The 26,190-nt window shown below is 51.2% G+C and overlaps 1 protein-coding gene and 1 long non-coding RNA gene across 7 annotated transcripts; one reads left to right on the forward strand and one right to left on the reverse strand.

The window, feature by feature from the left end:
* Nucleotides 1-221: 221 nt before the first annotated feature.
* osbp2b (oxysterol binding protein 2b) lies at nucleotides 222-26,098 on the reverse strand. 6 transcript variants are annotated; one of them, XM_053870098.1, is made up of 15 exons: nucleotides 26,084-26,098; nucleotides 21,851-22,059; nucleotides 8,856-9,106; nucleotides 5,709-5,877; nucleotides 5,415-5,538; nucleotides 5,142-5,208; nucleotides 4,866-5,018; nucleotides 4,534-4,779; nucleotides 4,344-4,464; nucleotides 4,167-4,270; nucleotides 3,937-4,032; nucleotides 3,454-3,638; nucleotides 3,170-3,390; nucleotides 2,690-2,707; nucleotides 222-2,395 (listed from the first exon to the last, which is right to left on the reverse strand). In XM_053870098.1, exons 2-15 carry the CDS (start codon nucleotides 22,044-22,046, stop codon nucleotides 2,253-2,255), a joined length of 2,094 nt encoding a protein of 697 aa, XP_053726073.1. In that variant the 5' UTR covers nucleotides 22,047-22,059; nucleotides 26,084-26,098; the 3' UTR covers nucleotides 222-2,252. The 6 variants fall into 6 exon arrangements, with proteins under 6 accessions (XP_053726073.1, XP_053726074.1, XP_053726069.1 ...); XM_053870099.1 differs by lacking the exon at nucleotides 26,084-26,098 and adding an exon at nucleotides 25,678-26,074 and having other exon boundaries at nucleotides 5,415-5,531; nucleotides 5,651-5,877; XM_053870094.1 differs by lacking the exon at nucleotides 26,084-26,098 and adding an exon at nucleotides 25,678-26,073.
* Nucleotides 17,055-22,552, forward strand: LOC128762150 (uncharacterized). The gene is made up of 2 exons (XR_008415535.1): nucleotides 17,055-19,122; nucleotides 21,269-22,552. It is a non-coding gene; the product is annotated as an uncharacterized LOC128762150 (long non-coding RNA).
* Nucleotides 26,099-26,190: the final 92 nt, after the last annotated feature.

Raw genomic sequence — 26,190 nt, forward strand, 5'->3', positions numbered from 1 at the left:
TATTATTGATCAAGTCCGGCCGCTATAAACGCTTTCATCGTTCCGTAGTCACCGTCCTGGATGTCCGCCAGCGCCAGGGGGCAAGTAGCTGAAAACTGGGGTGAAGACTCAGCAGACTGCAGTGAGCAAGTGCAGTTGAAAGACAAACCTAAAGTGCCATGTGATGAATCAATTTGACTTCTTCCGTTTGTTTCTGTTTCACCTCCACAAACACACAGGTAAACTGGAGGTTATTCATGTATTGGCAATTGCAGCGTCACCATATGAGGCACCCGAAGACTCCCAGCCTCACAACTGGCTCAGCACTGCAGGCCCAGAGACGGACAGCAGTTGGTGTTGCTCCGTCGTCATGGCGACACGTCCTTCCTTCCACTGGAGACACAATGCATTCCACGGCCCGTTCGTCTCGTTGCCTCAGAGTGGACACTCATCGTGCGGATGTCAGCGAGCACTGCTCATGCTGGTATTGTCCAGCTATGGAGTGGAATCACAAACAAAGTCTGCGGAAATGAGAAAATCAGCTCTTCGTGAAATGGGAACGACAGAGCGATGACGGTAACGCTGTGCAGTATTTTTGGACTTGAATCTTAACATCTTCAGCTGATGCTTTCTCTGGCCCCAACTGTTCAGTGACATGAGAATGATTCCTAAGACAGCGATAGTTTGGCAGCCACCGAACCTCTCATTCCCCCGCTCAGACCACACTGAGAGGCAGAGCGAGTTCCTTCACTGAAGAGTCAGCGGATGGGTCTTGGACTTGGTCGCCAGGAAGACGAACTTACCCCAAATGCCTCCTCATGGCGGACAGTAAAGCAACAGCTCTTGACCAGTGTGTGCTGCCGTCTACGTCAACTCAAGTTCATGTCGCGTTGCATGACAGGAAACAGAGACAGCAGTTGGTGGAGTTCGGCGTGATCCATCAGACCACCACACATCGCCCACACCTTTATTCTCTCGTCCTTGTAATCCAGACATGATGTGTTATCTGAAAACCAATCGCCTTGACCGTACACAGCCCGTCTGGGGAGAACCGACACCGTAGCTGGAGCTCATCCGCCTCACGGAGGAAAGGCCTTGACGGGTGAAGCTAATGGCACGTGAGAAGGCAGGGATCAGAACCAACGAATCAAAGTCCGGCCGGGAGTGAGATGGGAGACAGAAGACACCGGGTTTATGAAGACGTGCTGACAGCCAGCCACACCTCCACAAGACACTTGGGTTCGGGTTTCCCTTTGAAACTGATGCCAAGCAACAGTGTTATTGCTACAACAGTCACAGGTGGCACCTGCTCCTCCAGACAAAATCACCTCGGGACGGAAATGATCTCAAGTATGTGAGAGTACAATTTCGGATCAGCAGAGACCTGTCATGTTCGCAGCAGGAGACCTCAGGCGTCCTGATGAGGATGATCAGGAGGTCAGCTCCAAGAAGAAGACGCCAGTCCTACACGAGGAACGGCCTGACGCTCTCTCCTCATATGGGCTCGGAAGCATGAAATAATTCAGATGCAAATGTCAACAACAAGCTACGGGTGGGTCAGTGGACGAAGGTCACATGACTGCCGCTTGCCGCTCAGGACAATGGTGGCAGCCCGGCCTGTGAGAGCGCAGGTAAAAAAATAATAACAAAATAGATAGAATCTGTAGCCAAAGAAGGCGCTGTGACTGCTAATCAAATATATGTTCTCAAGTCTTGCAGTGTCTCATCACAAATAGCCTCAGGTGAAGCTCATTTGAAACAGAAAAACATGCTGACCAGCGTGAAGGCCTCGCCGGCTACAGCTGACCGTGGAGCCGCCCGCCAGACCTGGACCATGCAGCTCACCCTCCAACGCCTCTTTGACAGCTCCTCATCAGCGTCACCGTGGAAACGGTGTGGTTGTGAAAAGTGGCGCTCGGAGAAGTGGGCTGGAGTCCGCCCGCCGGCACGTGGCGTGGGCGCTTGCTTCTCTCATCTCAGCGATGCTGGTGTTGGTGACGTCACCGCAGACTCCCGCTTCAGTTGCCATGACAACCCAAGTCCTTTGATCATCTCCTCCTTTAGCCATGTTAATACTTGTTGGAGAATCCAGAGTTTTGTTTTCAACCTACAGCTGAACAGCATCTTGGGTTCAACGGAGCCAGACGTGAAGAAAGTGCACTGTGGGTAAAGCTTCTCACATCACCTGACGGAGTCACCGCAGCGGGAGAGGCTTCTGTGGAGGAAGCACATGAGGAGGAGCAAGACCCCGAGCAGGCGCCCGGCTTCCTGTGCTAGAATATGTCGGGACATGGGCCCCAGTCCTGACGCTCCTTGGCCTCCCAGTATCCGCCTTTGTAGACGAAGCTGGTCTCGCCGGTGACGGAGTTTCTCCTCTGCTGGAACCACAGCGGCTGGTAAGCCTCGAACTCTCTGCCTGCAGGACGACACGCTGCCGTTAAGCCACGCAGGACAATGACTGGAGAAGGTGCAGAATCACACGCTCAGCATCCCCCCCACACTGACAACAGGCACAGCGGGGTGGGGGGGGCATGTCACATGACAGGCCGCTGAACATGTGACATGTTGGCAGGAAAAAGGTGGCTTTTTTTTCCTGACTCATCCACCTGGAAGAGTTTACAGGGAAGAATTTCCATGCAGTTTTCCAACACACGAGCGATGGTGTGTGTGTGTGATGGGCAACAGAGGGCACAGGGTCACCGCCACTCACCCGGGTCATAATCACACTCTGACCACGAATAGAGGGAGGAAGAGAAAGACAAGTCACAGCACATCAGATACAGCGCACTTTCAAGCAGAAGCACGCGCGAACATGAGCCCACGTGTTGGCGCCGCCGCGCTCCAACACCGGGAATCCAGGGCAAATTCTACGCTCTACTCTCAATGACGTGGTCTCGCTAACTCACAAGTGTGCGGCCCTTTGCTTCTGTTCAGGCGGCCCTCGTGAGGTCAGAGCAAAAGCACGATCACGATTCTAACTGTAAATAAGTGTACAGTCTTTGTCCCTCAAAATCACCAAAATACTCAAGAAAGCGCAATATTTACACGTCTTTTTGTGATATTCACCACTGCATTGAAATAAACTCTTGTGTCAAGGCGTAATTACACTGTAACCCACTTCCTCGTGTTGACGACAGAGCTTTTCTTCCCCTCACATCAGTCCCAGCGCGGCCCCTGCAACAGGTCCTACCTTCGTCCAGCGCTTCCGAGGCCTCGGCTTCCCTCCTCCTCCTCACCGCTCTCTGCTTCTCTTCTAGCCTCTGTTTCTCAGAGTTGGCTTCGTCCCACCGGCCCTCCTCCATCAGCCGCTGGTCCGGTCTCAAGCGGCTGTCGCTCAGCGCCACTCCCTCCTCCGGCTCATTGAGGGTGAGAGCCAGCGCGGAGAAGTGGTACATGTTCTCAGCGTTCTCCCTGCCAGGACAGCAGAGCTCACACCCTTCAGCCCAGCGCGACTGACCTGACGGGGCCACTTACGGGAGCGAGTACTTCTTCCACAAGAGCTTGGGGGGCAGCGTCTGGTAGACGGTCTTCTGCTTCCCCTCCGATCCACTTCCACCGCGGCTGCTGTGGACGATCTTGGCACTTTCCATTTTATCGTCCCACGTACCGGACAGGATGTAGTGAGCCTGCCGGCCGCCGTCGGCCACCACGCCCGTCACCTGGGGGGGGGGGGAGACACACGTGTGCCTGATCCAAAACATGATTCTGGTTCCAACTGAAGGCAGTAGCACACGCCACACACCATGGATGTCATGCAGAGGGAAATGGATTTTTTTTTCACACCCGCCCTTCGCCGTCATTGACAGTGAGGCGTTAAAGACGAGCAACAACAACAACAACAGCCGGAGGCTGAGGGGTCTGTCGCAGACTGCAGTCTCAGCCCTGAGCAGCGAGAGGCAGCACCACACAACCACTGAAAAGAAAAGAAAAAGAAGGAGGAAGCAAGACAGCACCGACCTTCCGAGGCACATCCCTGGAGAAATAGCTGTAGGGAGAGAACTTGAGCTGGCACGTCTCCTGGCTTCTGTGATTTACAATCTCAATGTCCCCCGACTGCAAAAAACAGAGATGAGGAATTCAAGTGAGTGTTGGGGTCACTGGGGTCAAAGCACGGTGTAGCTACTGATCATGACATCAGGGCTCAACACAGAGTGTCTGACCACGATACCAAGACGTGAGCGACGGACCTGGTCGATCCACAGCTTGCCCACGATAATGTTGTGCACCGTGGAGGTGACCTTCCTCCACACGTAGTGATTCCCACTGGAGTGGAACTGCAGGTGGATGGCACCTGCACACGAGGAGATTGACTTGAGAAGTGCGGAGGCCACCTTCCGTCCCCTGCACACTCAGCAGTGTCGTACCCAGAGGCATGATGGAGAGGTATTTTCCACGAAACTTGCTGGCAATGGTGATCTCCTGCCAGAGGGTCCAGCCTCGCTGGGAAATCACGTGATGAGCGGCGGCAGGAGGGTGGTGGCTGACCTGCCGGGAGCAACGGAGGCATCGTGAGGGTGGACAGAAGGAGAGGCGGCGCGCACGCCCTGACCTCACCTGCTCACACAGCGAGCGGTAGCCAAAGTCCTCCCGGCGGTCCAGCTCATAGGTCTCGCCCAGGAGCGGGTTGAAGGGCTTGGCCGTGCGGTGGACCGTGGTGGAGTAGGAGGAGACGGAGAAGGCAGCGACTAGGCACATCTGCTCCAGAGAGGAGTCACAACGCGCCGCCTTGTCCAGGAGCTCGTGATACTCCAGATCTTCGGTGAGACGCTGCAGCATCGACAGAGGCTCGTTGAAGTTTACCTGTCCAGACACAGACATCTTACGGTCATTTGAGCCCAGGCTGGAAGCCGTGGCCCTGTCGGTGCCACCGTGGCTGCTGCACCCACAGGCATGGGGATCTTGGAAAGCTCCTTCCCGATGCAGTTCTTCATGATGCTCCATAAATTGAGAGAATAGTTGGGCTTGTCTGGAACTCGAGTCCTGCGCTGCCTGCGAGGCGGCGGCTCCCTTCCTGACAGGTCATTGTAGGGCGGAGTCATCTGTGTTGGCATCAGCACGGGGCCGGTGTCGGTCCATGCCATGAAGAAAGGACAGGCACAAGAGAATCTGCTTCAGAAGAGTGTCGTCTCCACCAGAGCAGCGACGGGATGCTGCAGTCTCACATGCTGCTCCTGGTTCCAGTCAGTCGCGTGACTTCCGCTGGCTCCGCTCAGATGACTCTGCGAGCGCCTGACACAGGAGACAACACTCTTTTCATCAGTCAATATCCTCCAGCCAGCAAGTGAAGCCACAGCTGAAGCTCCAGCGTCTCCGCGTGTCATCTCATTAGCAAGTCGGCAAACTTGCAGCGGGACCGACAGCTTCATGCAACCAACCAGGATCCAGCAGAAGAGACCCCTGCTGGTCCCAGGTCCCGGTCCCGGAGCCACACTGACCTGTGCTGCGAGCTCTGGCTGGCCGTCACTGTGATGAAGGCAGGCGAGTCTTCCATGGCATCAAAATACTCCGTCTCCTCATCTTCATCACTCGCCTCTTCTTTCAGCGGCCTCTCACTGCCGTCTGAGCCCAACAGGACAAAAGTGCTATGAACCAGACCGGACCTCACCCTTCCAAGCACGAGCGCGGAGCTACGGCGAGCGAATACTCATTCATCCATTCCACATGAGAGTACGAGCACGCGGGCGTCAGAGGCGCCCAAAACCTAAGCATGCAAGAGCCAGGGGTCTGACCCTGGGTGGCGGTGGGTGCTTCTCTCCACGCTCGCTCCAGGCTGTTGTGTTGCTTCGCCAGCTGCTCTATGGTCTCCTCCAGGTGGGTCCGCTGCTCGCGCTCATACTGCAGAGCCCGCTGCCATCGGCGGCTGTGTGTCTCGGCCAAGTGCAGGAAGTCCCGACAGGCCTGAGGAAAGACGCCAACAAACACCATTCACACATCTGGCTAAGGACACTCGAGGCTGGGCTCCTTCATATCTTCATCAGGTCAAGTGTTTGGAGCAAGTAGCATTTTCAGCTTCAGAGGACTGAAAAAGTGAGCCGCTTCAGCCTCCAGGTGTTTAGAAAGTGATGCGATCACCGGTACAGGGAGCTGCAGAATAAGGCCTTGTTTGAAGGAGAGCGTCGTTTCTGCTGCTGCAAGAGGTTACTACAGATCACTCCGAGTCAGCAAGCTTCCTCTTGAGCACGCTCCACACAACATGAACCGGACAGCTTACACAACAGGAACGTCATGTGACTAACACACTCGGCCTCCCAGGGAACAGCGCTCAACCCCTTCTTTCCCAATTGGCTTCTCATAGTTTGCATTTGCTATTTTTGGCTGATGATATTCCCATAGTGAGCGTGGCAGCACATGCACTGTGCTCCAGGAAGCTCTTCACCTCCAGTGAAGCAGCTGATGTAAGCAGAGGTCTGGCTCAGCTGTCCAGGGGTCAGGCACGAGTGACCTCTGGAGCAGTAAAACAAGCCGACGCTTCAGCTAGTAAACAACCTTTATGGAGGGTTTTAAAAAAAACAGCATGCACGAGGCACATGTTTTATCAGGGTGGGACCAATGGCCGAGGCTTAGAAACGAGTGTTCATTTCATTTGAGTCCGGGCTGCCACAAGTGAGGTAGCACTCAGAAAATAAAAGATAGCAAAAAGGACAAAAGTTGGCCAACAAGCTCATCAGAGGCTCCTGTGTCAAAGTTGGAAAGATGACGCGCCAGATCAGTCAACAACAAAAGGGTTTGTTGACGGACTCGAGCCACAGCACTCCTGTTAAGACCCATGTTCCCATGCGTCCTCTGGACCAGCAACAGTGAGGCTGAAGAGGTGACCCTGAACTCCTCTTGCCAAAAAGGGTTCCAACGATGACAAACACATGCGAACTCTGCCCCCGACATACTACACTACAATGGTCGTTTCACTGGATGAATACATTCATTCATCAAGTCCAGCTCGTGTAATTATGACATTGTGCATCCAGCTGTAACAGCACCAGCACAATCCTGACCCAGTCAAGTCCATACTAAAACAAAAGCCTCCTCATCGCCAATGGCAACGCTGGGTGGCCGCACACAAGCATCTCTCAACAAACTCCCCTCTTACCTTCATCAGCAGTCCAACTTGAAGACTGTCAACCATAGCCTGGAGTCACGTTAAATTCGGAGGAGACACGTGACGTTGGTGAGCGCTTCCTCACTCTGGACCGTGATTCCAAAGTCAGCATAGTGGCAGTTCCACATTTTCCTGCTGAGTCCCCAGTCTGCACACAGGCTGCATGTGACGCTGGCGGGGGGTTAATAAAGGACACGCTCCTCGGTGAACTGAGCCTCGGAGTTCTGTCCGCAGAAATGATGGGAGTCCTGTCTTTCTTTCGTATTTGAGAGCTGAAGTCAGCGTCGAGTCCCAGCCTGTCAAAGTCGATGCTAACAAAGAGGGAGCGTCAGGGCTCCTGGGATCCATGGCACCGGAGAGTGGGTCAACAGATCCACTGCCTCACGGTGCGGCTGGAAATAGAAGTAGCATCAGGTAGCTGCCTTCTTACGAAGGAGCCGTTCAAATGACAGGTCCACACCACCACACAGGAGTACGAGAGCCAAAAGGCACACGCTGCTCATGTCAGTCCAGGAATGACAAGGGTTTGAGGCTGTTCACCACTAAATGGACCCCAGCTTGACCTTCTTCCTCAGCTCAGATGACGTATGGAGAGTATGGAGTTGTGCCCCACCCGCCCGGTCTGAACCTGGCTCACGAAGGCCGCGGTCAAACACGTCCAGGTCTCTGCAGCCTCATGTGTCCAAATGCTCTTCACTGGGGGACCAAAGGTTGCTGCAGGACAGCACTCAGGTTGCACCCAGGAACCCGGTCACTGCACAAGGCAACGTGCTCTATTCCAACGTCTCAAACAGGCTTCATAAAGCTGTAGAAAAAGTTTGTCACCGTGCCATTTCTCGCCTCATCATCACACCAGAACTCTGCATCTGAACATCTAGCCAAACGAATCCATGAATGCAGGCAGGACACATCTACAATAGCACTCCATACACTCAGGTGCCCAGCAACGCACACACGCACACACGCACACACACGCGCGCGCGCACACACACACACACACACACACACACACACACACACACACACACACACACACACACACACACACACACACACACACACACACACACACACACACACACACACACACACACACACACACACACACACACACACACACACACACACACACACACACACACACACACACACACACACACGCTACATCTGGAGGAGACAGAAGGAAAGACCACCAACCTGGGACGACTGTCGGGTCTAAGTCACAGCAAGTCTGTCCGTGCAGGACTAGTCCCAGCTCCTCGCCCTTCCCTCCCTCCCACCCACCCACCAACATATTTATATCACCCCTGCAAACTGACTCTCCCTCAACCCCTGTTCACCACTTGCAACTGTAAATCCCGGGCTATTTACCGCTGAGGAGACGACACTGAGCCAGACGCTGCAGACAAAAGCGCATTCTCTTGCTTGAAGCAGACAGGCGACCTGCATGCGCTGGATCCGGACGAGGTCACTTGAAATGTGATCTGACTGGTCTTCCTTCAGGTCCACAGACGGTAGCTGATATTTACAGCAGCGCAGGCCCACGTTCGCTGCTCTCCAGTTGCCATCTGGCTCTTTTTTCCTCCATGTTAGCAGGCAGGCCAGCACCACTCACTCCACGTGAGCCGAGATCAGACTCCAAGCGCCCACTTTTAAAGATCTCTTTTGAGGCGCCGCCATTACTCACCGACTCATACAAGTCAGATCGGTTGGGCCTCGTTCCGCGGTGAGCACAGATCAGGCAGAGAGAAGCCGCACGCCGATGCCTGCCGCTACTTACATTGATCATAGCATTTGAAGTGATGCGGAAGAGTGTCGCTCGCTCGTTCACGGCCTTGATCTTCTCGCCACCCTCCAGTGGAACTCGGAGAGCCTCGAGTTCGCTCAGGGAACGCTGCAGCGCCGCACCGTGCTTGGCGATCAAGTCATTGCAAGTGCTGAGGTCATCAAGTTTGCCAACAAGTATCTTTAGTGCTCCCTGAAGTTCAGTGCGCTCCGACTGAGACGTAGGCTCCTCGTCCCCGGAGTCATCTGAAGAGAGACAAAGCCATCAAATCAGGCAACCAAGTCACAGTTGTCCTCGTTCTTCAAGTAATGCATTCATTATCATGCATTCAGGGTGGAGACACATCTTCCCACCACAGACAATCTGAAAAGGATGAGTCAGCAAGGGCGACAATTCCAAAAAGTAAATGTCACATGTGTAGTTCTCACATATTTAAACCAACACCATGAGCAGTGAGAGTGTTTGCTGTCACAACTGCGCTTCCCTGGGAGTCAGCCACCAGAGGTTACTCCAGGTTACTGAGGAGAACAGGGCCTTCCATCAGACAAGATCAAATGACAAACACCATCTGTAAACAGGGATATAAATATTCACACAAGCATTCTGGAAACACAGAAACTTCTGGAGACAAGGTCTGCTAGCTTCAGGTCAAAGTTCTGCACTTGACATGTCAACAGGACTCTTTGTCTTCATACCAGCAGAGGACAAGACACCACAGACCAACGGAACAAGTCAAGCACATGTCACCTCGTATTGTTATCTTACGTTTGATGTATCCACATATTTCCTAAGACATTTTTCAGGACTGAAAACAACATTGCTATGAGGAATGAATTCAAAGGACCAGCAGGTGGCAGAGCGAGCCACGCTGCAGGTCGGAAAGAAGGCAGCGGCTCTGGCCAGGGCAAAACAGGCTCTCCGTGCCTGAGGACAGCAAAGACATGAAATGAAGGAAACCTCACGACCGACATTTGAATGGCACACACCACACCTGTTAACAGCTAGTCATAATCGATGGGTACGCATGCCGCGAGGCTCAAACTCCAATCGCACTCATCCTCCCAGCATTCCTGCCTGCTGCCACTGTCACAAGTGTCTGGGCTAGTAAGCGGCCTGCCTCTCTACACCAGAGCTTTGCTCCCATCAGCGGCCTGGCGGACACCAGTCTCAACATGCCCTCCGACGGGTTTGAGACGCAACGCTGACGCACCTAGTCCACTGTTCAGCAGTGTTGGGATGGAGGACTCCCAGTGTAGAAGTCGGCAGCACCAAATGCAGAGCCTCTTAACACGCAAGTCATGTTTCAAGGGCGGACATCCCCTCCCCCCGCCACAAACCGCCTCCAGAGAGAGGGTTCTCCATCGATCCAGTGACGAGCACGACTCCCTCGCGACAGCCTCAGACCACGTTGACAGAGCAATGGAAACAAGACTTCATCTTCAAAAGGGTCCTACTGGAAACAAAGGGCTCCATCTCAAGCGTCAGCCACTTCTCATGGTTGAAGACCTTGCAGCGAGCAGGCAATTGCCAGAGCAGGACTGGTCTACCTCCCTGTCAGGGCTCGTCGTCAGCTGGTCCCTAAGGGTGCGCTGTCAGATGAGAAGAGCCGAGCCAGGGGCTGATAAGGCGTAGCAGAGTGACGGGAAGAGACACACACACACACACACACACCGAGGCCAAGAAAAGGACTCCTCTTCCTTCCCGCTGCAAACCCATTGCAAAAGTGTGTCCACCTTCCCAGTGTAGAACACACTGCCAAAGCCTGGAGACGTTCATCTCCATATTGTCAGTCATATTGCCGGAGCAATGTGAGACAAAGCACTGTTGCACCAGTGAGCAGGTGATGTTCTGGCACAGACCTCCTTGGCCTGTCTGGTGTCCCATGGTGACACACCACGTGTCCACAGACATGTGAAGACTTCCTTGCCTAGATAGTGCCCATATGCAAAGATCTGAGCAAAAATGTATTTGTTTTTGTCATTTGTATTATGTTTATGTCCAGGCCAGCCACAGACTGACATTGAGAGCAGCGACTATCAGGCTTGCATTGACAGATTCAATCACGACGCCAGCTCAGAGTCTGAGCCCTTGTATCGGATAAAAGATTCTTCAAGGAGATGCAGAAATCCAAAGTCAGTCTTCACTGGACGCTGACCGCAATGTAAAGGACTTCATTCTTCCTCTGTACCATAACAGCAGTGATTATTCAGCAGAAGGGGTCTGGCTGTCTGGATGTGGTGCAAAGCCCTTGATGCTGGCGGGGACAGGGCTTCACCTAAACTGGAGATGGCACTGCATCACTCGCACCAATTATCGGCCTCTTCGTGCATACAGAGCTGTGTATGACCATGACGCACCTCGGGTGTACGGTTGGTGTTTTGCTTGTTGTTCAGCGCTCTACACATGACGTGCAGCCACAAGGTGACACTTGATCCCTCACGTGATTCTCACCCTCTTGCAGGGACCTGGGAGAGTCGGATATGTTCTGAGGCATTCTTCAAGAGGTCAAACTCACCACCAACAAGCGCGTGTTAAGCCTAGTACCACTAGAGTTTGCAACGTTATCATCACCCTCTGTCAGTTTTAGTTTGGGGTTTAATTGTGGCTGTGGGACTCCATGAATCCCTCAGTGATCTGAAACGCTGGTGACGAAACTCAAGCTAAAGATCAATGTAGCCCCGGCACCAATTACACAACCCACTTATGATTTCTATTGGAAGTTGAAGTCATTATTTGATTTTTTTTTTCTTTATTACTATTCTACTTTGGAGAGCTTTTTGTTAAATTCTTCATTTATTTAATTTTCTCATTTATTTTTATGTGAGGAAAAAAAAAAGGTTGTTAAAGAATGATTGACAGGTTGATCAGCCAATCCCTAAGTCTAAATAAGAGTAGGGCTGGGTATCGATTCTAATTTCAAGAATCGATTCGATTCCGATTCTCATGACTTAGAATCGATTATCACGATTCAATTCGATTTGATCCGATCTCGATTCAGGTTAGTATTTAAACCATTTTCTGAGCTGTTGCCATAATCACATGACAAGTTACGCAACGTATTAAGACTAGTATCATATTGACATTCAACAGGAAATGAATGAAGGATTGATAGTAAGTGATAATAAAGATCCAGACACAAAACGCCAAAAGCTCATGGGACTGCTGCATTACTAGAAATATGACATTAAAAATTCACCCAAAAGATGCTGCTGTTTAATACTAATGCATTTTATTGTTATTATCAAAATGAAAAAAATATAAATAATATTCTCAGCCATTGAAAATGTAAACGGAGTGCTGGTGACTGACTTCACAGCAACCTGACGGTCATTGGTCAGTATGTAAACAGCTCTCTGTGGTCTGTAGTAAGTACGACAAGAGGTCCCACTCCTCATCAATATAGTGAGTTGTCAGACTCGCGTAAGATTGCGAAGATGTCCACGCATCACTTGTAATGCCCCCCTGACTGTTGACTGAAGCTTACTTTTCACCTTTTCTCTGACTGACTGCTGCATGTTTGGGATAACAGACGTTTGAGACACCGTAACATAGTGAGGCTCTGTGACTTTCATTAGCCGCCTGAAGCCCTCGTTTTCAACGACGGAATACGGGCGCATATCTTTGCAAATGAAGCCCGCAATCGCTTCAGTGATTTTGACAGAGCGTGCAGAATTACCCGCTAGTGGTAAAGTTCGCTCGAGTTTCATTTGTTGTGGCCCGGTGGATGGCTGGGAAAGGAGCGCTGGGTGATGTCGCGTCACGTCACTCGTGAGGTGGGTCATATTTCCTCAATACTGCAACACTTCCAGTACCTCCATTAGGCATACGTGCTAATTGCTATGCTTTTGTCGAGCGCGTTTTTGGTTTGGTCGCGTCTGAACGTTGCTGGTGTTGCCACTGTGAGGAGGCATGTTGTTTTGACTTTGGTGTCCCAGGTGCGCGCATGCGCACTTCACCCCGAGAATATGTGTTAAAACGTAAATTAATTAATCCGATCTTTGGACCTACGAATCGATTTTATGGAATTGATGTACGAATCGATTCAGAATCGGAAAATCGATTTTTTAAACACAGCACTAAATAAGAGTAGCGCGAGGTTGCAGGTTCATGTGGGCTCCCCACTGACCATGGCAATAAATTTGATTCTGATTCTGATTCTGATTCTGATGTTCCGCTTCAACACGGCACGCTCCAGCGTCAGGATCGCGGCAAAGTTAGCACTTGGTTGAGAGGAAATGGTCTGCCATCGGGGTGATTCAGCAGCGCAGTCACGTTTAGGAGCGCACCAAAGGCAGTGACTTGAGCGTTGACTCAACCGTCAGGTTATTTTGGAGTTGGGATCACAGGATTCCTGGATCCACAGCCTCCCATTGACTTCACGGAGACAGCAGTGTGTCAAGACTGCACTGTGTGAGGAGTTCCCGCTGAGCACTGGGTGGCCAGCCACAGGAACCGCAGGAAAAGAAGATTCATCCACAAAGATTTGGAGTCAACGACCACGTTCCCACTTGGCAACTGGTGGGGGAGGACCAAGCGCACTTGTACATATACGGGCCCCAACGCTACAAACTTTGGGGAGGGAAAGAAGGGGTTTTATTTTGGCGCCTTTTGTTTTGGTAATTTTCCATGCATTTTTCCTTCTATAATTGTGTTCTATTGCTGTGTTAAATTCAACAGAGCTTTGTGAAAGAGCTCTTTCCAAACTGTGGACTAAAAGACTGACAAGCATTGTTGTCTTTTATTGAGGCGTACCACTGGCTATAACCAGCTGAGGTTTTCTGATCTGGACCGTTATCTTTAGTGTGCAAGCGTTTAACTGGTGCCCACTTCAGAAGGGTAAGAAGGGTGACATCAACAACAATCAACAAACCACTTTGAGAAAGAGGAATAGCAGTCAGGTAAAGGGAAAACAAACCAGTTAGGCAGAAGACAAAGATCATTCTGGCACAATTGGAGGAGAGCAACACGGTCCGGACCTCTGTGACAGAGAGCAGTTTGACTCTCACCCCGCAACAGGTCCACACTGCTGTCCAGACAGGTGGAAGAAACCTCCAAGATCATGAGCTGCAAAAAGGTAGTGAAGGACAAAGTTTCTCTCACGTGCTTCTGTATAGTGGCCACACCACACTGGCGAGGAGCTGGTGAGCAGAAGCATGTGGAATCTGGCATGTCAGTGCAGCTTTTCAAAAGAGGCCACTAACCATTCATCATGGGCTGAAAGCACCCGCTCAGTATTCATTATCCAATTACTGCTGCGCTTCAAAGACAAGCACAGGACTGTTACGGACGGGACACGACCCGTCTGTGTTCGGTTGAGTTCTGGCGGCTAATCTACAAGGCACACTCCAACGTGACATCAATAATGAGGGACACTTTATTGCTAGCTGTAGGTAGAACATATAGAGTGTTGGAAAGATCAACAACAATCATAAGACACCAGTAACAGGACACAGGTGAAGGAACGTCAATCCTGTTTTCAAGTCAAATCATCAACAGTGCATCAGCCAAAAAACTTGCAGTTTCCGTGTTGATATTAGAGCAGGAATTCATGTGCTGTGTAGACCACACAAAGGTCAAGTTCCAAACTGTTCATCAGTGACGTCACTATTCTGCCACGTGCTAATATGAAACCACACCATCCAATGTTGAGCTAAAAACAGCTAGATTTACGTTCAAGTCTGCTGGAACGTTAAAAAGTCCCCAAGTGGACAACAACAAACTGCCAAAATAGAGTCAAGCAGCTGGGGGCTTATGAGCACAGCTGCTCGCCGGGAGTGAGAGAGAAGGTGGGAGCAAGCATCCCAGCATTCAGTCACACATGTGCAGTCGGCCGTCCTTCCTCTGTGGGCACGAAGAATAGAGCGCTGATTCATGCAGCGCGTTGGTGCAGCATGGATCGGGTGGATGGGTTTCATACTGTACTGCACAGTAGTGACTGCTTCACCGCTGCATCTCCTTCATTCAGGTGAAACGGGGAGATGACTGATGGCACATTGCGCGCACGCGCATCTAAACACATGGAGCAGAGAGGTGAAGGCTAGCGAGCAGGGGCTAGGAGCACGGAGGACCAGGAGGCAGGGGCAGGTGCACGGACTAACACAACTTCTACGAGTGGGAGGAGAAGGGCGCATGCTCTGAGAGGTGAAAGAGAACAGGCTGATCCATATACAGCAGTGCACTGGTGAAGGCGACTGCAGTTTCCGGAGCATCCATGGTGACAGATGCCAGAGAGAGGGAAATGGATGGAGACACTTCAGCTGCCTCTTGGAGAAAAGCAGAGTAGCAGAGTGCAGGAAGCTGGATGCTTTTCACTGGAGAGGAGTGTGACAGCTCCGAGCTCCAGTAGCTTTGCTACTGACCCTGGTTGCCTTTACTGAGGCAGCTGGAGTCGCAGAGAGAGCGGACGAGCCCAGGATCCCAGCATCTCCGGCCCTTCATCCTGTTCCCTTTCGGCCTGATCCCAGTGGCCCATGCCACGACACCGTGGCGTGGCAGGGCGGGGGGGCGGAGGCAGTGCCGTGGGCATCAAGTGTACAGCACACGCATTGATGAAAAGCGTCGCAGCTTCTCAAAATCTCCTCCGCAGCACGACTTCCCCGTATTCCGTAAAGAACTCTGCCACATGCTCCATTCAGAGAAGTGTAGCTCAGTGAGGGAGGGAGAGGGAGAGAGAGATCAAGTGAAGCAACGAGGACATAGGAGTCAGCCAGCAGTCATCTAGAACAGGACCAGAATGCACTGCGTGCGTCCCCCCCCCCCCACTGGCCATGGAGCTGGAAAATGTCATGGTATTTAGGAAAATGAATGTGCCATTTTACATGACGCCACAAAGATCAGAGACATTGACAACTTCAGAGAAAGCTACGCCTAGGTTGCTAAAACATATTTAATGAAGACTAATGATGAATCCAATTGACACACAGATGTCGCGTAAGCGCCCAAAGGTAAGAAGAGCCTCGAACCAATGACCTGCAAATGAGTCAGACAGACTTTCTTCATGTTAACAACCGTCATTTGAGGCAGAGCGGCTGAGGCATCGAAACTGGAAATAGAACATTGCTAAATCGGTCTTAAATACAGTTCATGTCACGTTGGTGTTTGGTCAGATCGAAGACGTCACCCGAGTTAGGATCCCACTGGGTTAGCCAGGCCTGACTCAGGTGGTTTGGACATGTGGAGAGGAGAGACAGAGGAGTAGTATGAGGCAAAGGAAGGAGAAGAAGACAGCCATGAAGGGGACAGGCGTGAAAAGGCAGCTTGAGGTGCAGCACTTGCCCCGGACGGGAAAGAGTGAAATAAAAGGGTTTGAGTTCAAAGACTGCCTGGATGGCCTGATGACGACAAGCCCACGCCTCCGACCATGAAAGAGCGGAGCATAAGCTTTTGTTTTCACACATGGCAGGCCGAGAAAAGTGCAGAGCGAACCGCTATTGAGAAGCTTTGGGACGTGCTGGAGAACTGCGTGTGTGTGTGAGAAAACTGATGATCGGACTTGTAGCAGAGCAGCAGACGTATGTGCGCCGTCATCAAAGCTAATCACGGCCGAGGCATGGGGGACACCCTGGACAGGACAACAAAGCAAACCACACCCACGCATCTGCCAAACAAAGTGACAGCAACAGAATGGCCTTGTATTTCACTTGCCATCTGCAGAAGAAGATACAGCATTAGAAAGATGCTGCTGGCGCTCAGGCAGCTCTTCAAAGGGTCAGCTACGGCACGAGAGACAGGGACCCAAACAAGCCCCAGGCCTAAGTGTGAGAATACAGAGCTCATTAAAGGAAGCCAAACCTGTTTCATCCACAGACTCAATCGAATTGGCAATGTGACATTCAGGACGGTTAACACTGGTGTCAGTCACGAGAACGGTATGACGATCAACACAAACAAAGCAGAAATGTAACCCCAACTCACACATCACCCGAAGAGGACACGGGATGCAGCCAAAAGCCGTCCTAACTGGTCCGATACCGCTGCAGTGGCAAGACGGGCCTGAGCCAAGCCAGCGGGAAGAGCTCCTCTGCACTCCCTTCTGTCTCACTGGGGCACAGCGTTAAAAGAGCAGGAGTCCGGTTGAGAATGTACATGTCACAAAGACATCCGTTTGATATTAAAGCAGCAGAGGTCATTTACACAGCCAGTGAGTCGCTCCATCATAAAGCACTCAGCCATCGATGGAGAATAAATGAAAGTTCAAGTGGCTCAGTGCTGAGGCTGCTGGTTCTGTGCTCCAGCCACACCACAGTGGAGCAACTTCTGCCACCCACTTCCTAAACAACAACAACAGGACAGAAGCAAGTAAGCTCCCACCTTCCTTGTTCATAGCTTGTTTGAGAACAGCACCGCTGTTTTCCCTCATCACTGACTGCTTGGCCTGACTGACCCAACACCAAGCCTTTGGGTAATTCTGCTCGCTCCTTACACAAGGATGTATTGTCAAGTGGCCTGCAGCCTGGGCTTCCACAGACCTGGGAGTACCATCCCTGTTTTCAAGCCTTGACCAAAGGCAGTCCAACGAATGGTCCGAGGACTGCAGCAGTACCGCAGTAGCAGTCTTGAGTAGAATGACCTCAATTCAGCTGGATGACAGGTCACAGGACCCGGACCCAGAGAAGAGCAAGAGATGCACTGTATCACTGAGACTGAAGTCTCATGGAAGGGCTGCGCTGCTTTTCTCAACATGGATAAGAGCTTAGCAATTACCTTGTAGTCTCCCCTGACTAGTCGGACGAGCACCCCAGGACAGGACCGCGCCGCACGTCATTATGAAGGTGAGCTACTGTAGTAACATCTGTCATGATTGAGGGAGGCCACACAAACAAGGCAGGTTTTTAAAAAGCTAGAAAGATACACGCAGCACTCCGAAATAAATCACCACAGCGTCATCCGAGCTCTGTTCAGTGAAGAAAGCGGATGGCTGTGAAGGCAGCCTTGATGGACTGATTCACAGACCTGGGAGACGCCGACTGAAAGACTTCAGGTCTTTTACAAGAAGGCTTAGGCCCACGATCACGGGACGACAATTAGGACACTCAAGACACTCAAAGGCCTCCTGTTAGCTAAAAGGACAATGTTGAATTGTGCCATCACACACTGCTGGCACATTGTAGTTGGGCTGCAAAGATCATCTGATAACAATGAGGGTGATGTAAGGCTTGTTTCAGACAGACAGCGACTCCGCACACAGGCAGTAAGTGGATTGGAGTATTGAACACCAGGCCAGAGCAGCGATGGAACTATGGCCCGAGCACGTGCCATTGACTGAGGAATTGCCAGCACAGTCCATTAATAGTGAGGATTCCAGACGTCACTAATGACTGTAAAGCCATTCAAAGCATGTTTGAGTAGCCACTGAGAAGAGTGAATAACCTGTGATGTAAATAAGGAACAGGAGCAGTGAGGAAGCGGCAGAAGAAGATGTGATCGTAAACAGGTGACTCATTAGAGCAGCCACACCGTAGATCCTTCAAACTACTGGTGCTGAACAACAGCGGGAAGGTCACAGCTCTTGATCAGGGGCAGTTGAAGCTCACCTGCAAACTGTCCCACTGCACAGTTCTTCTTCGTCTTCACAAAGCCTCTAACTCCCTATAACCAGTCGAGTCTGACTACATCCTCTGGCCAAAGTCAACAAGTCACGTGTCACACCTACAATAGCCGTTCAAGGGTTCAGAAGAATATGAATGACTATGCAGGAACATCCACTGGTGTTCAGTGGACTGTAAGGCAGCAACAGCTCGATCAGCAATGAGCCGAGCTAACAAGTGTGTGAGGTGAACTGCTGCCTGTGCTCATGGTTTGGTCCACGGGCGGAACGCAGGTAAGCGTTATGTGAATGTGTGTTTCTAAGGTGGCCGGAAGTGATCGACCGTGAAATGTGCTGAATGCAACACCAACTGTCCTCCATTCCCTCCATGCTTCACTAAGTGGTGAGAAGTCAAGCTATTTGGACGAAATGCCTTAACCTTGTTAAAAGGTTGAAAGCAGGCCAGGCGATAAAAAGCCAGTTCATCAGCAAGGATCACATGCTGTCTGGCCCACACCACAGCTTAGTTATCCGCAGAGGCAGTTCCACAAAATACTCACATCTACTGCTTTGTCTGCCCCTTCAGTGGAACAGGCTTTCAATACTCTGCAGCTAATGCGATTAAAGCGCTTGGCCAAGATGACGCGGAGTTTTCACATGGTGACACGGGAAGACATTGATCCGAAAGCACAACCAACCGCTGGGAAAGCATGCCGCACGAGAGGGAAAAGCAAGGTATAGATAACTGTTGGAACTCAAATACAGCCGACGTGCCGCTCACCTTCCGTTGAGTTAGGTTTCACGCAACACACTGAGCAACACAGACCATCTGAAAAGGACTTCCCTTGAAGCACTCAAGAAAACAGCCCCATGCTTTCTTTCAAGTTCGATGCAAGAGTGCAGACACTGTAAAACCAAAAAGAGCAAACCGCAATAAGTTCCTCACTTCTATTCAGATATATATATATATATATACTGAGGCTGACCTAAATGGTATCCATGTGAATTAAGGAAACGGTGGTGTGGGCGGTGACGTGCAAAAATACAACAGAAACAACAACAACAAAAAGGTTTCCATTTCATTATTCTCAATCGGGGCGATCTTGCTTTCCTCCACTCACAGCACTGACTCGCCCTACTGCTGGGCCTGGATGCCAAACGTGGTCATGGGAAGCCACAGCGCTTCAGTTAGGTGCACTATCTGCACCAAGTCACGGGGGCATCAGTGGGTCTTTAAGTGTGTGTGCTCTCAATAATGAGATCATCAAGCCTTCTAACAGAGATTCAATTCACAATGCATTTCTTGAATCATGTGATATAGTGGGTTCAGATTATAAGGCGGACGTTGACCCCATCCAAACTTGGGCTCAGCTGTTATCGCCTCTGTGTTACCTCCCTCCTCCTCGACAAATCTGTGTAAACGGCCAGAACCCAAGAGCTCATGGTGTTTGTGCAGGTTCATTGTGAGCAAAGCTGCAACACCTGCACACATCACATTCTTCCCTGTGAAGTTGAGCCATGTACGTAGCAGGGCCCATACACAGCAAACAGGTTGAGACCTGCTCGTCCAGCTTTTTCAAATGTCCACATCAAAAATTAAGAACATGCACCTCTTGAGTGGAAACACACAGCACTGAAAGACACGGTTATCGGCCCTTTCCACACGACAGAAAACAACATTTGAGGGAGTAGTCATTTCAAAATGAATTTTCAAGCATGCAAGCAAGAGCCACACGTATGGTCTCTCCTGGATAACCTTGAAAGTGTAGACTGAAAGGGACATTACTGAGCCTCGGCTGAGATGAAGACGCTGGTGTGTGTCACTAGGCAGCACATTGTGCAGCCATACACAAAGACGAAAAACAATCTAGATACTCACAAGAGAGACGCTGGGCTTTTTTGTCTGCTGCTGAAGAAGGTGCAAACCAGCAAAGGCAGAGTGTTGGTGCATTCAGAGGTGAATGGCCAGCTCGATGAAAAGCAGAGTACACAGCTCCCCGAGAGAAAGCAAGAGTGCAAGTGGGCGGGGCCAGGAGAACCCGCCAGAGAGAGGGAGAGGGACTGGAAGAGGGAGCGTGAACTGTGTTCAGAGAGGGAGTGGAAGAAGAGCAGTGAAAAGGCTTGTAATCATGTGTGAACAAGGAAACATTTCTAGGCCGCTCTCTATTCATCTCCTCATAGTTTGCCACGGTTTCAGGACCACGGACAGAGAATTTCAAGTCATTCAAATTGATTGGCATAAAAAAATATCAAGGTAGAAGGTGCTAGTGAAAAGCTGCCGAAGACCACCCAACTTTGTCAATGACACACGACGATGCTGAGATGAGCACTTTCTTCTCATTCGATCAGACTAGATTGACATATCACCGACATCACATGACTAGTTCCAGTTGTCCCAGAAGAAAGTCATGTGACTCCACTCAACGACGCGAGTCTGGATGGAGAAACACTGCCATCTTCTGAGTGTGGAGAGCACGGGGCCAAAGCTGCAACTACATCTTGGCTGCTAGACAGACAGCGGAGGTGTTTGCCAGACTTTGGTGCCATAAACATGAGAGACACAGAATAACAGGCCCCACAAAGACTGACATCAATTTCACTGCACGTTCTTCTGATGGACTGGGGTCAAGCTAATTATCAGTGCGTCTGAGTGAGTGGAGCAATAAAGCAACATAGCGTATTTGATACATTTACACAGGACAAACAGAGGACCAACAACAACACATTGAAAGCATTTTTAAGCCATGCATTCAGCCAGGTTAATCATGTCGCATCGTATGTGTTGCATTGTTTTCTTCACAAACTGTGATCAAAACAAAACGTCCAGCTGCTGTGACCACGACAAGTCCTGCGTGTTCATTTGTGTGGTTGTCTCTTCCAGTATATCTCAGCGTAAAACACAAAGATGTGCTGTTACACAGACAAACTCCCAGAAGAGAAGCAAATAAAGTCGACATTCTACTCAAGCCGCCTGGAGCAGGGCCACTTCAATAGGCTCATGTTCTCGCAGAGTCTATATTTAGACATCTGCCTTTCAAATGGAGGCCAAAGGAATGTCCAGGCCTGCCTGGTCTCTGGGGACACTGTCTGCTGAATTAGAGAGGGCAAAACAAGCCAGCAAGGAGACGTGAAGAACACAGTCCTCTGACTTTCCCACAGCCTTTGACCCTGGGCGCCGACATGCCAAGCTCCTGTGCGCCCTCTGTTGTCGCCCACTGTACAACTAGCACAGTGGCTGTTCCAGGAACCACAGCATCTCCTGGGACGCACAACCATCCAGGCTGAACTCCTTCTACAGTCGAAATGTATTTAAGCTTGCGACTCTTCGTCCGTCTCGTCACTTCCACACTGACCAAGCCTCATGATGGGGCGCAGCATGGTGGAGAACGACGCACTTTTACTACCCATGAGTCAAGAAAGTGTTACTGTTCAAGTTCTTCACATGGCAGCAGCACTCTCTCACCAGACTGCTCGTTCATCATGCGAATGGCTTTGGCTTTGGCCAGCTCCAGCGCCGTGACCCATCTCTGCCGCTCCACTTCGGTGCTGGCCTTCAGGTGGTACGTGCGGCCGCCGCTGCTCAGGACAATGTTGCAGGCGTCCTCTGTGTCGATGTGCGCAGTGGCCAGGTTGATTGTTCCACGGCACGTGTGAGCCATCTCCGCCTGCGTCCTGAAACAAAGAACAATTCAGCCGACAAAATTACATTTGATACATTTGAGGAAAGGTACTATTGAGAAGCACTGGGCTGGTGGGCTCAGCAACGAGCTCTGTGCGCTTCGTGCTTGGTTATGTCCAGAGGATGGAACCTGTTTCAAGAAATGGCCGAATGACACGGTTTCTCTTGAGGAAATGCAATACATGCGGAGGACTGACTGATGGTCCAATTTCGTCCTCTGAGAGAAGTGGCACTCTCTGACCACTGTACATGGATTGTTTGAATGTGATGTGGAAACTGTATTTGTGGAAAATTTGGATTTAGTTTTTATTGCCTTTTTGTCTTGTGATTGTCCTCATTTATTATTTTATTTAGTTACTCATTTTTGCTTTATTTTTGTATGTAAAAAAAAAAAAAAAAGATATGCGGCCTACATCCATCAGTCCCAGTCCCCTGGTGTCAGGAAATATATATCAGAAATAAATCAAGGTCCCCTTCACCCACATACACGGAGAGTGCTTTTCGATTTCTCCCTTTCAGCACCAGAGTACTGTGTTGTTCTATTAGCCACAGTTCCGGACACTAGTAGTGCACACGCAGGCAGACCGAATGAATCCATTGTACATATACAGTAGGATGTGTACTAATGTTTCCGGCTTCATGTGAATGTGGCATATCGGAGTAGCATCATTATTAATAAGAGCACCGTTCATTACAATTTTCCACTAACAAGGACATCCTTGTTTTGGCAAAAGCAGCTTTCCTTTTAGGAGAGTCCTTAGCTGTGAACTGTGGGGCCCCAGAGCAGGTCACAGCAACAGCCGAGCTGCTTCGACGGTGACAAGCACATGAATGAGCAGATGGCAAAATGGGTCCATGACCTGGCAACACAGTGCATCAAAAGTGCTATTCAGGAATAACGTGAACTTGCGCTGAGCTATTCCTGCAGAGCAGAGGGATGACTCTTCCTGACGCGAGCCTCAGGCAAAAGACAAACACTGACATCTCTCTCTGGAAAGGATTGGTTCAGCTGATCAGCAGCCTGGCGCAACAAGCCGGCGCAGTCACATGGCAGCTTCTTTTCTCCCTGAATCAAACACTTCCTTATGCCACTGTCACATGATGACCCCAGTACGCTTTCACCACAGGCCCTTGGAAGACGTGCCATCACGTGGATGCACCCGGGTTCAGCTGCCTCTCGGCTACTTCCAGGTGGCTGCCGTCGCTTGTTTAGCCTCTGCTTGCCAGACTCAAGTCTCCAGGTCATGCCAAGTCAGAACAAGAGCCCCAGTGTGCTAGTCCTCCCCATATGAGGCGCAGTCAGTTGCCACCAGGAGCTACAGCACCTTTCCTTCCCTCAAGGCAACATTCACTGTGTGTGGTGAAATCCTACACTTTCTACGGGAGGCCATGCGGAGGTATGAAAAACAGCCAGGAAAGCGCATGACAAAGCATCCTTCTCAGCCATCCAAGAGTCAGCGTACGTTACCTATCTGTCCCCAGCGTGCACATCCTGAAAAAGCACAAATCCACTGATCTGCAGCATGTAAGGACAGAACACAAAGAGACAGAGGGATAAGAACGGCGGAGTGGAGCCAAAACCAGGCATGAGGACGAGGTGGCTCGGGGCTCTGGTGTCACAAGACAGCGAGGGGGAGAGTTGGGAAGACACGAGACATAACGGGAGGCCATGATGCTGCTGAAAGGGTGACTGCTCTCTTGCCGTGCGCTCACATTTACCAAGAAGACCAGCAGCACCAAGAGAGCCTCACACAAAGCCGGCCGTTGCCAAGGTGAGCATCTGCAGCCGCAGGGCTGAGATGTGCTTGGCTGAGTCGAAGTGACCAGACCCTCTGAGCACTCATTACCATCAAGTAACTTTGCTGCGAAGACACGGCCCAGCTGCAACACATGGCTGCATGACTGGTGCGACACTCCCATTAGCACGGGGACACCATGTCAGACGAATGTCAGGAGGTCAGTTAGCTCAGCACCTAGCACAGGGCAGAAGAGTCTATTCGTGTCAGGTCGAATGACAGCAGAGGAAAGTCATCATATTTGGCTGGGCTCTTGGTTAAACAGACTCGATCTGCAGATGCTGAGAACTATGCAGCCAACAGCAGGGTACTGAATTCAGAAACAGCCGTTCCCTGAGCACACACCCGCATTCTCACCACGAGCTTCGTGAGGAAGAAACCTGCCACAGGTGACTGCAACAGCGCTGTCAATGGGGGCTACTTTGAGTCATCTAAAATAGAAAACGTCTTTCGACATTTTTCAAGTTCAAAAATATATACTGTGGAGGGGGTCCAATGTTATTTCATTTGTGATATTTACTTATTAATTTTACAAAACACACCACTTAGACTCTAGGTTATAATGAAGGCAAGCAGTGTAACACAAAAATAAGGGGGGAGAGAAGTAGTAACAAAAATGATGGACTGAATGTATACAATGTATTTTGAAATGGTTCCTGTGGCTCTTTCAAGGTTGAAATAGCTGACATGAATTCAAAGGAAAAAGGAAGACACACTTGTTTGGCCCCTGACAGACCTCACCTTTCACAACTGAGTGATACTGGCTCATCCGGTTCCTCATACCCGCGGCCAAGAGAGAAACGATTCAATCGTAATATGGTATATAAATGCCATGTGGCCCCCAGCTGAACTGTGTGGAAGGGGGTAAAATAGCCGATCTGGCTCATTAATACACAATGTTGATAATGACGATGATGATGAGATTAAATACACACGTGTTGCTCGTCCTGCTACACATTTCTTTAGTACCTCAGCAACACCACATCATCTCCTCACACATTGGCTCAGCCGCTCCTCAGAGCAGGAAAACAGCGCTAGGACACACACCAAAGTTGATCCGGCTCAACAACGCGCGACATTGATGATACATCCACCGGTCTGTACCAGGGCTCAGCAGTAGCACAGGTGGCGTCACGGCCAGTGCGTCTGCCTCAGGAGGACAGTGTGCCTGTTTCTCCAGGCTCAGCTCAACAGACACAGCAGCATCGCCACAGTGCAGGGAAATGATTAGCCCGGGAAACAGCGTCCTGTGAGGAAGAAGACATGGACCCACCTCCTGTTGAGGCACAGGTGTGCAATCGTCTATAATGAGGAGCGTGTCGCTATTTCTCACGCGCGCTGGCCTGAGGCACCTGAGCCACAGGTGTCGGCGGGAACATGATCCGACAGCAGCAGACCGAGGGACACGGACTGGATCCCGCCCAGGAGATGAACCGGGTATGTGTGGAGGGAACAAAGGTGTGTTGACATGTGGATTGGACGCAGACGTGCCCGTCACACACATATGACAGAGGACGCGCCAGATGCTAGCTCACCTAGCACGTTAGCGTGCGCCACTCACCTCCGTGTTCGCTCACGACGAACGAGACACCGAGTGTGTGTGCGCGCGCGCGCGAGTTTCAGCGCGTGATGACAGAGGTCACACGTGCGCAGTAACTGAAAGGAACATCCGTCGCCGTCAGCTCAGGGCAAACAGTTAGCACGCCGCTACGCCACAGAGCAGCTGCAGCGCTGCTCGCCATCGCCATCATCATCATCATCGCCGCCGGCAGCGCGCTCGCCGGGGACATGAACACCGCTCCACTCGACACTGACCTGTAGTACGACAGCAGCCCGTTGCTGAGCACGAACCAGCGCCGCTGGTAGCCCTTCAGGTAGTTGGTCCATTTGAAGAGCCAACCCCTGTGGCTGTCGGATCCCGGGGCCGCGGAGGAGGAGCAGGAAGCCGAGCCCTTCCCGAGCTCGCTCATCCCGAGACCGAGAAGACGCAGTGCTGACGGGAGCGCGGGGTGACGGCGTGAGCAGCCTGCCTCACATGACGCCGGAGCGAGCACCAGGACGCGGACTGGCCAGACAGGAAGTCCGCGCGCACTTCAAGTGTCACTGTCATGACGACGGACCGCCGACGACTGCAGACACGGCGCGTGACGTGCTGTGTGCTCCAGTGTGTCGGTCGATGAGAACCCGGGTGGTGGTGGACTGTCGTTTTCATCAGCTTCACCTCAGGTTTCAGGTCCTCCGGGGGTTACAGCGCTGCTCACATGGTTTCCGCTGAAGTTCCTCCCTGCGACGTCAGATTGCAGCGTCACATGTGAGGGCCGGTGGCAT

The sequence above is a fragment of the Synchiropus splendidus genome, chromosome 7, assembly GCF_027744825.2.
Source record: "Synchiropus splendidus isolate RoL2022-P1 chromosome 7, RoL_Sspl_1.0, whole genome shotgun sequence".
In the NCBI taxonomy this organism is placed as follows: Eukaryota; Metazoa; Chordata; class Actinopteri; order Syngnathiformes; family Callionymidae; genus Synchiropus; species Synchiropus splendidus.

Bases quoted from the DNA above. Each gene is read 5' to 3' on its own strand.
- osbp2b (XM_053870099.1), bottom strand. From the start codon at position 25,832: ATGAGCGAGCTCGGGAAGGGCTCGGCTTCCTGCTCCTCCTCCGCGGCC. The intron at 22,060-25,677 runs GTCAGTGTCGAG...TCTTTGTTTCAG, and splicing joins GGGCTGCTGTCGTACTACAG to GACGCAGGCGGAGATGGCTC. The intron at 9,107-21,850 runs GTGAGAGAGTGC...GTCTCTCTTCAG, and splicing joins CATGATGAACGAGCAGTCTG to ATGACTCCGGGGACGAGGAG.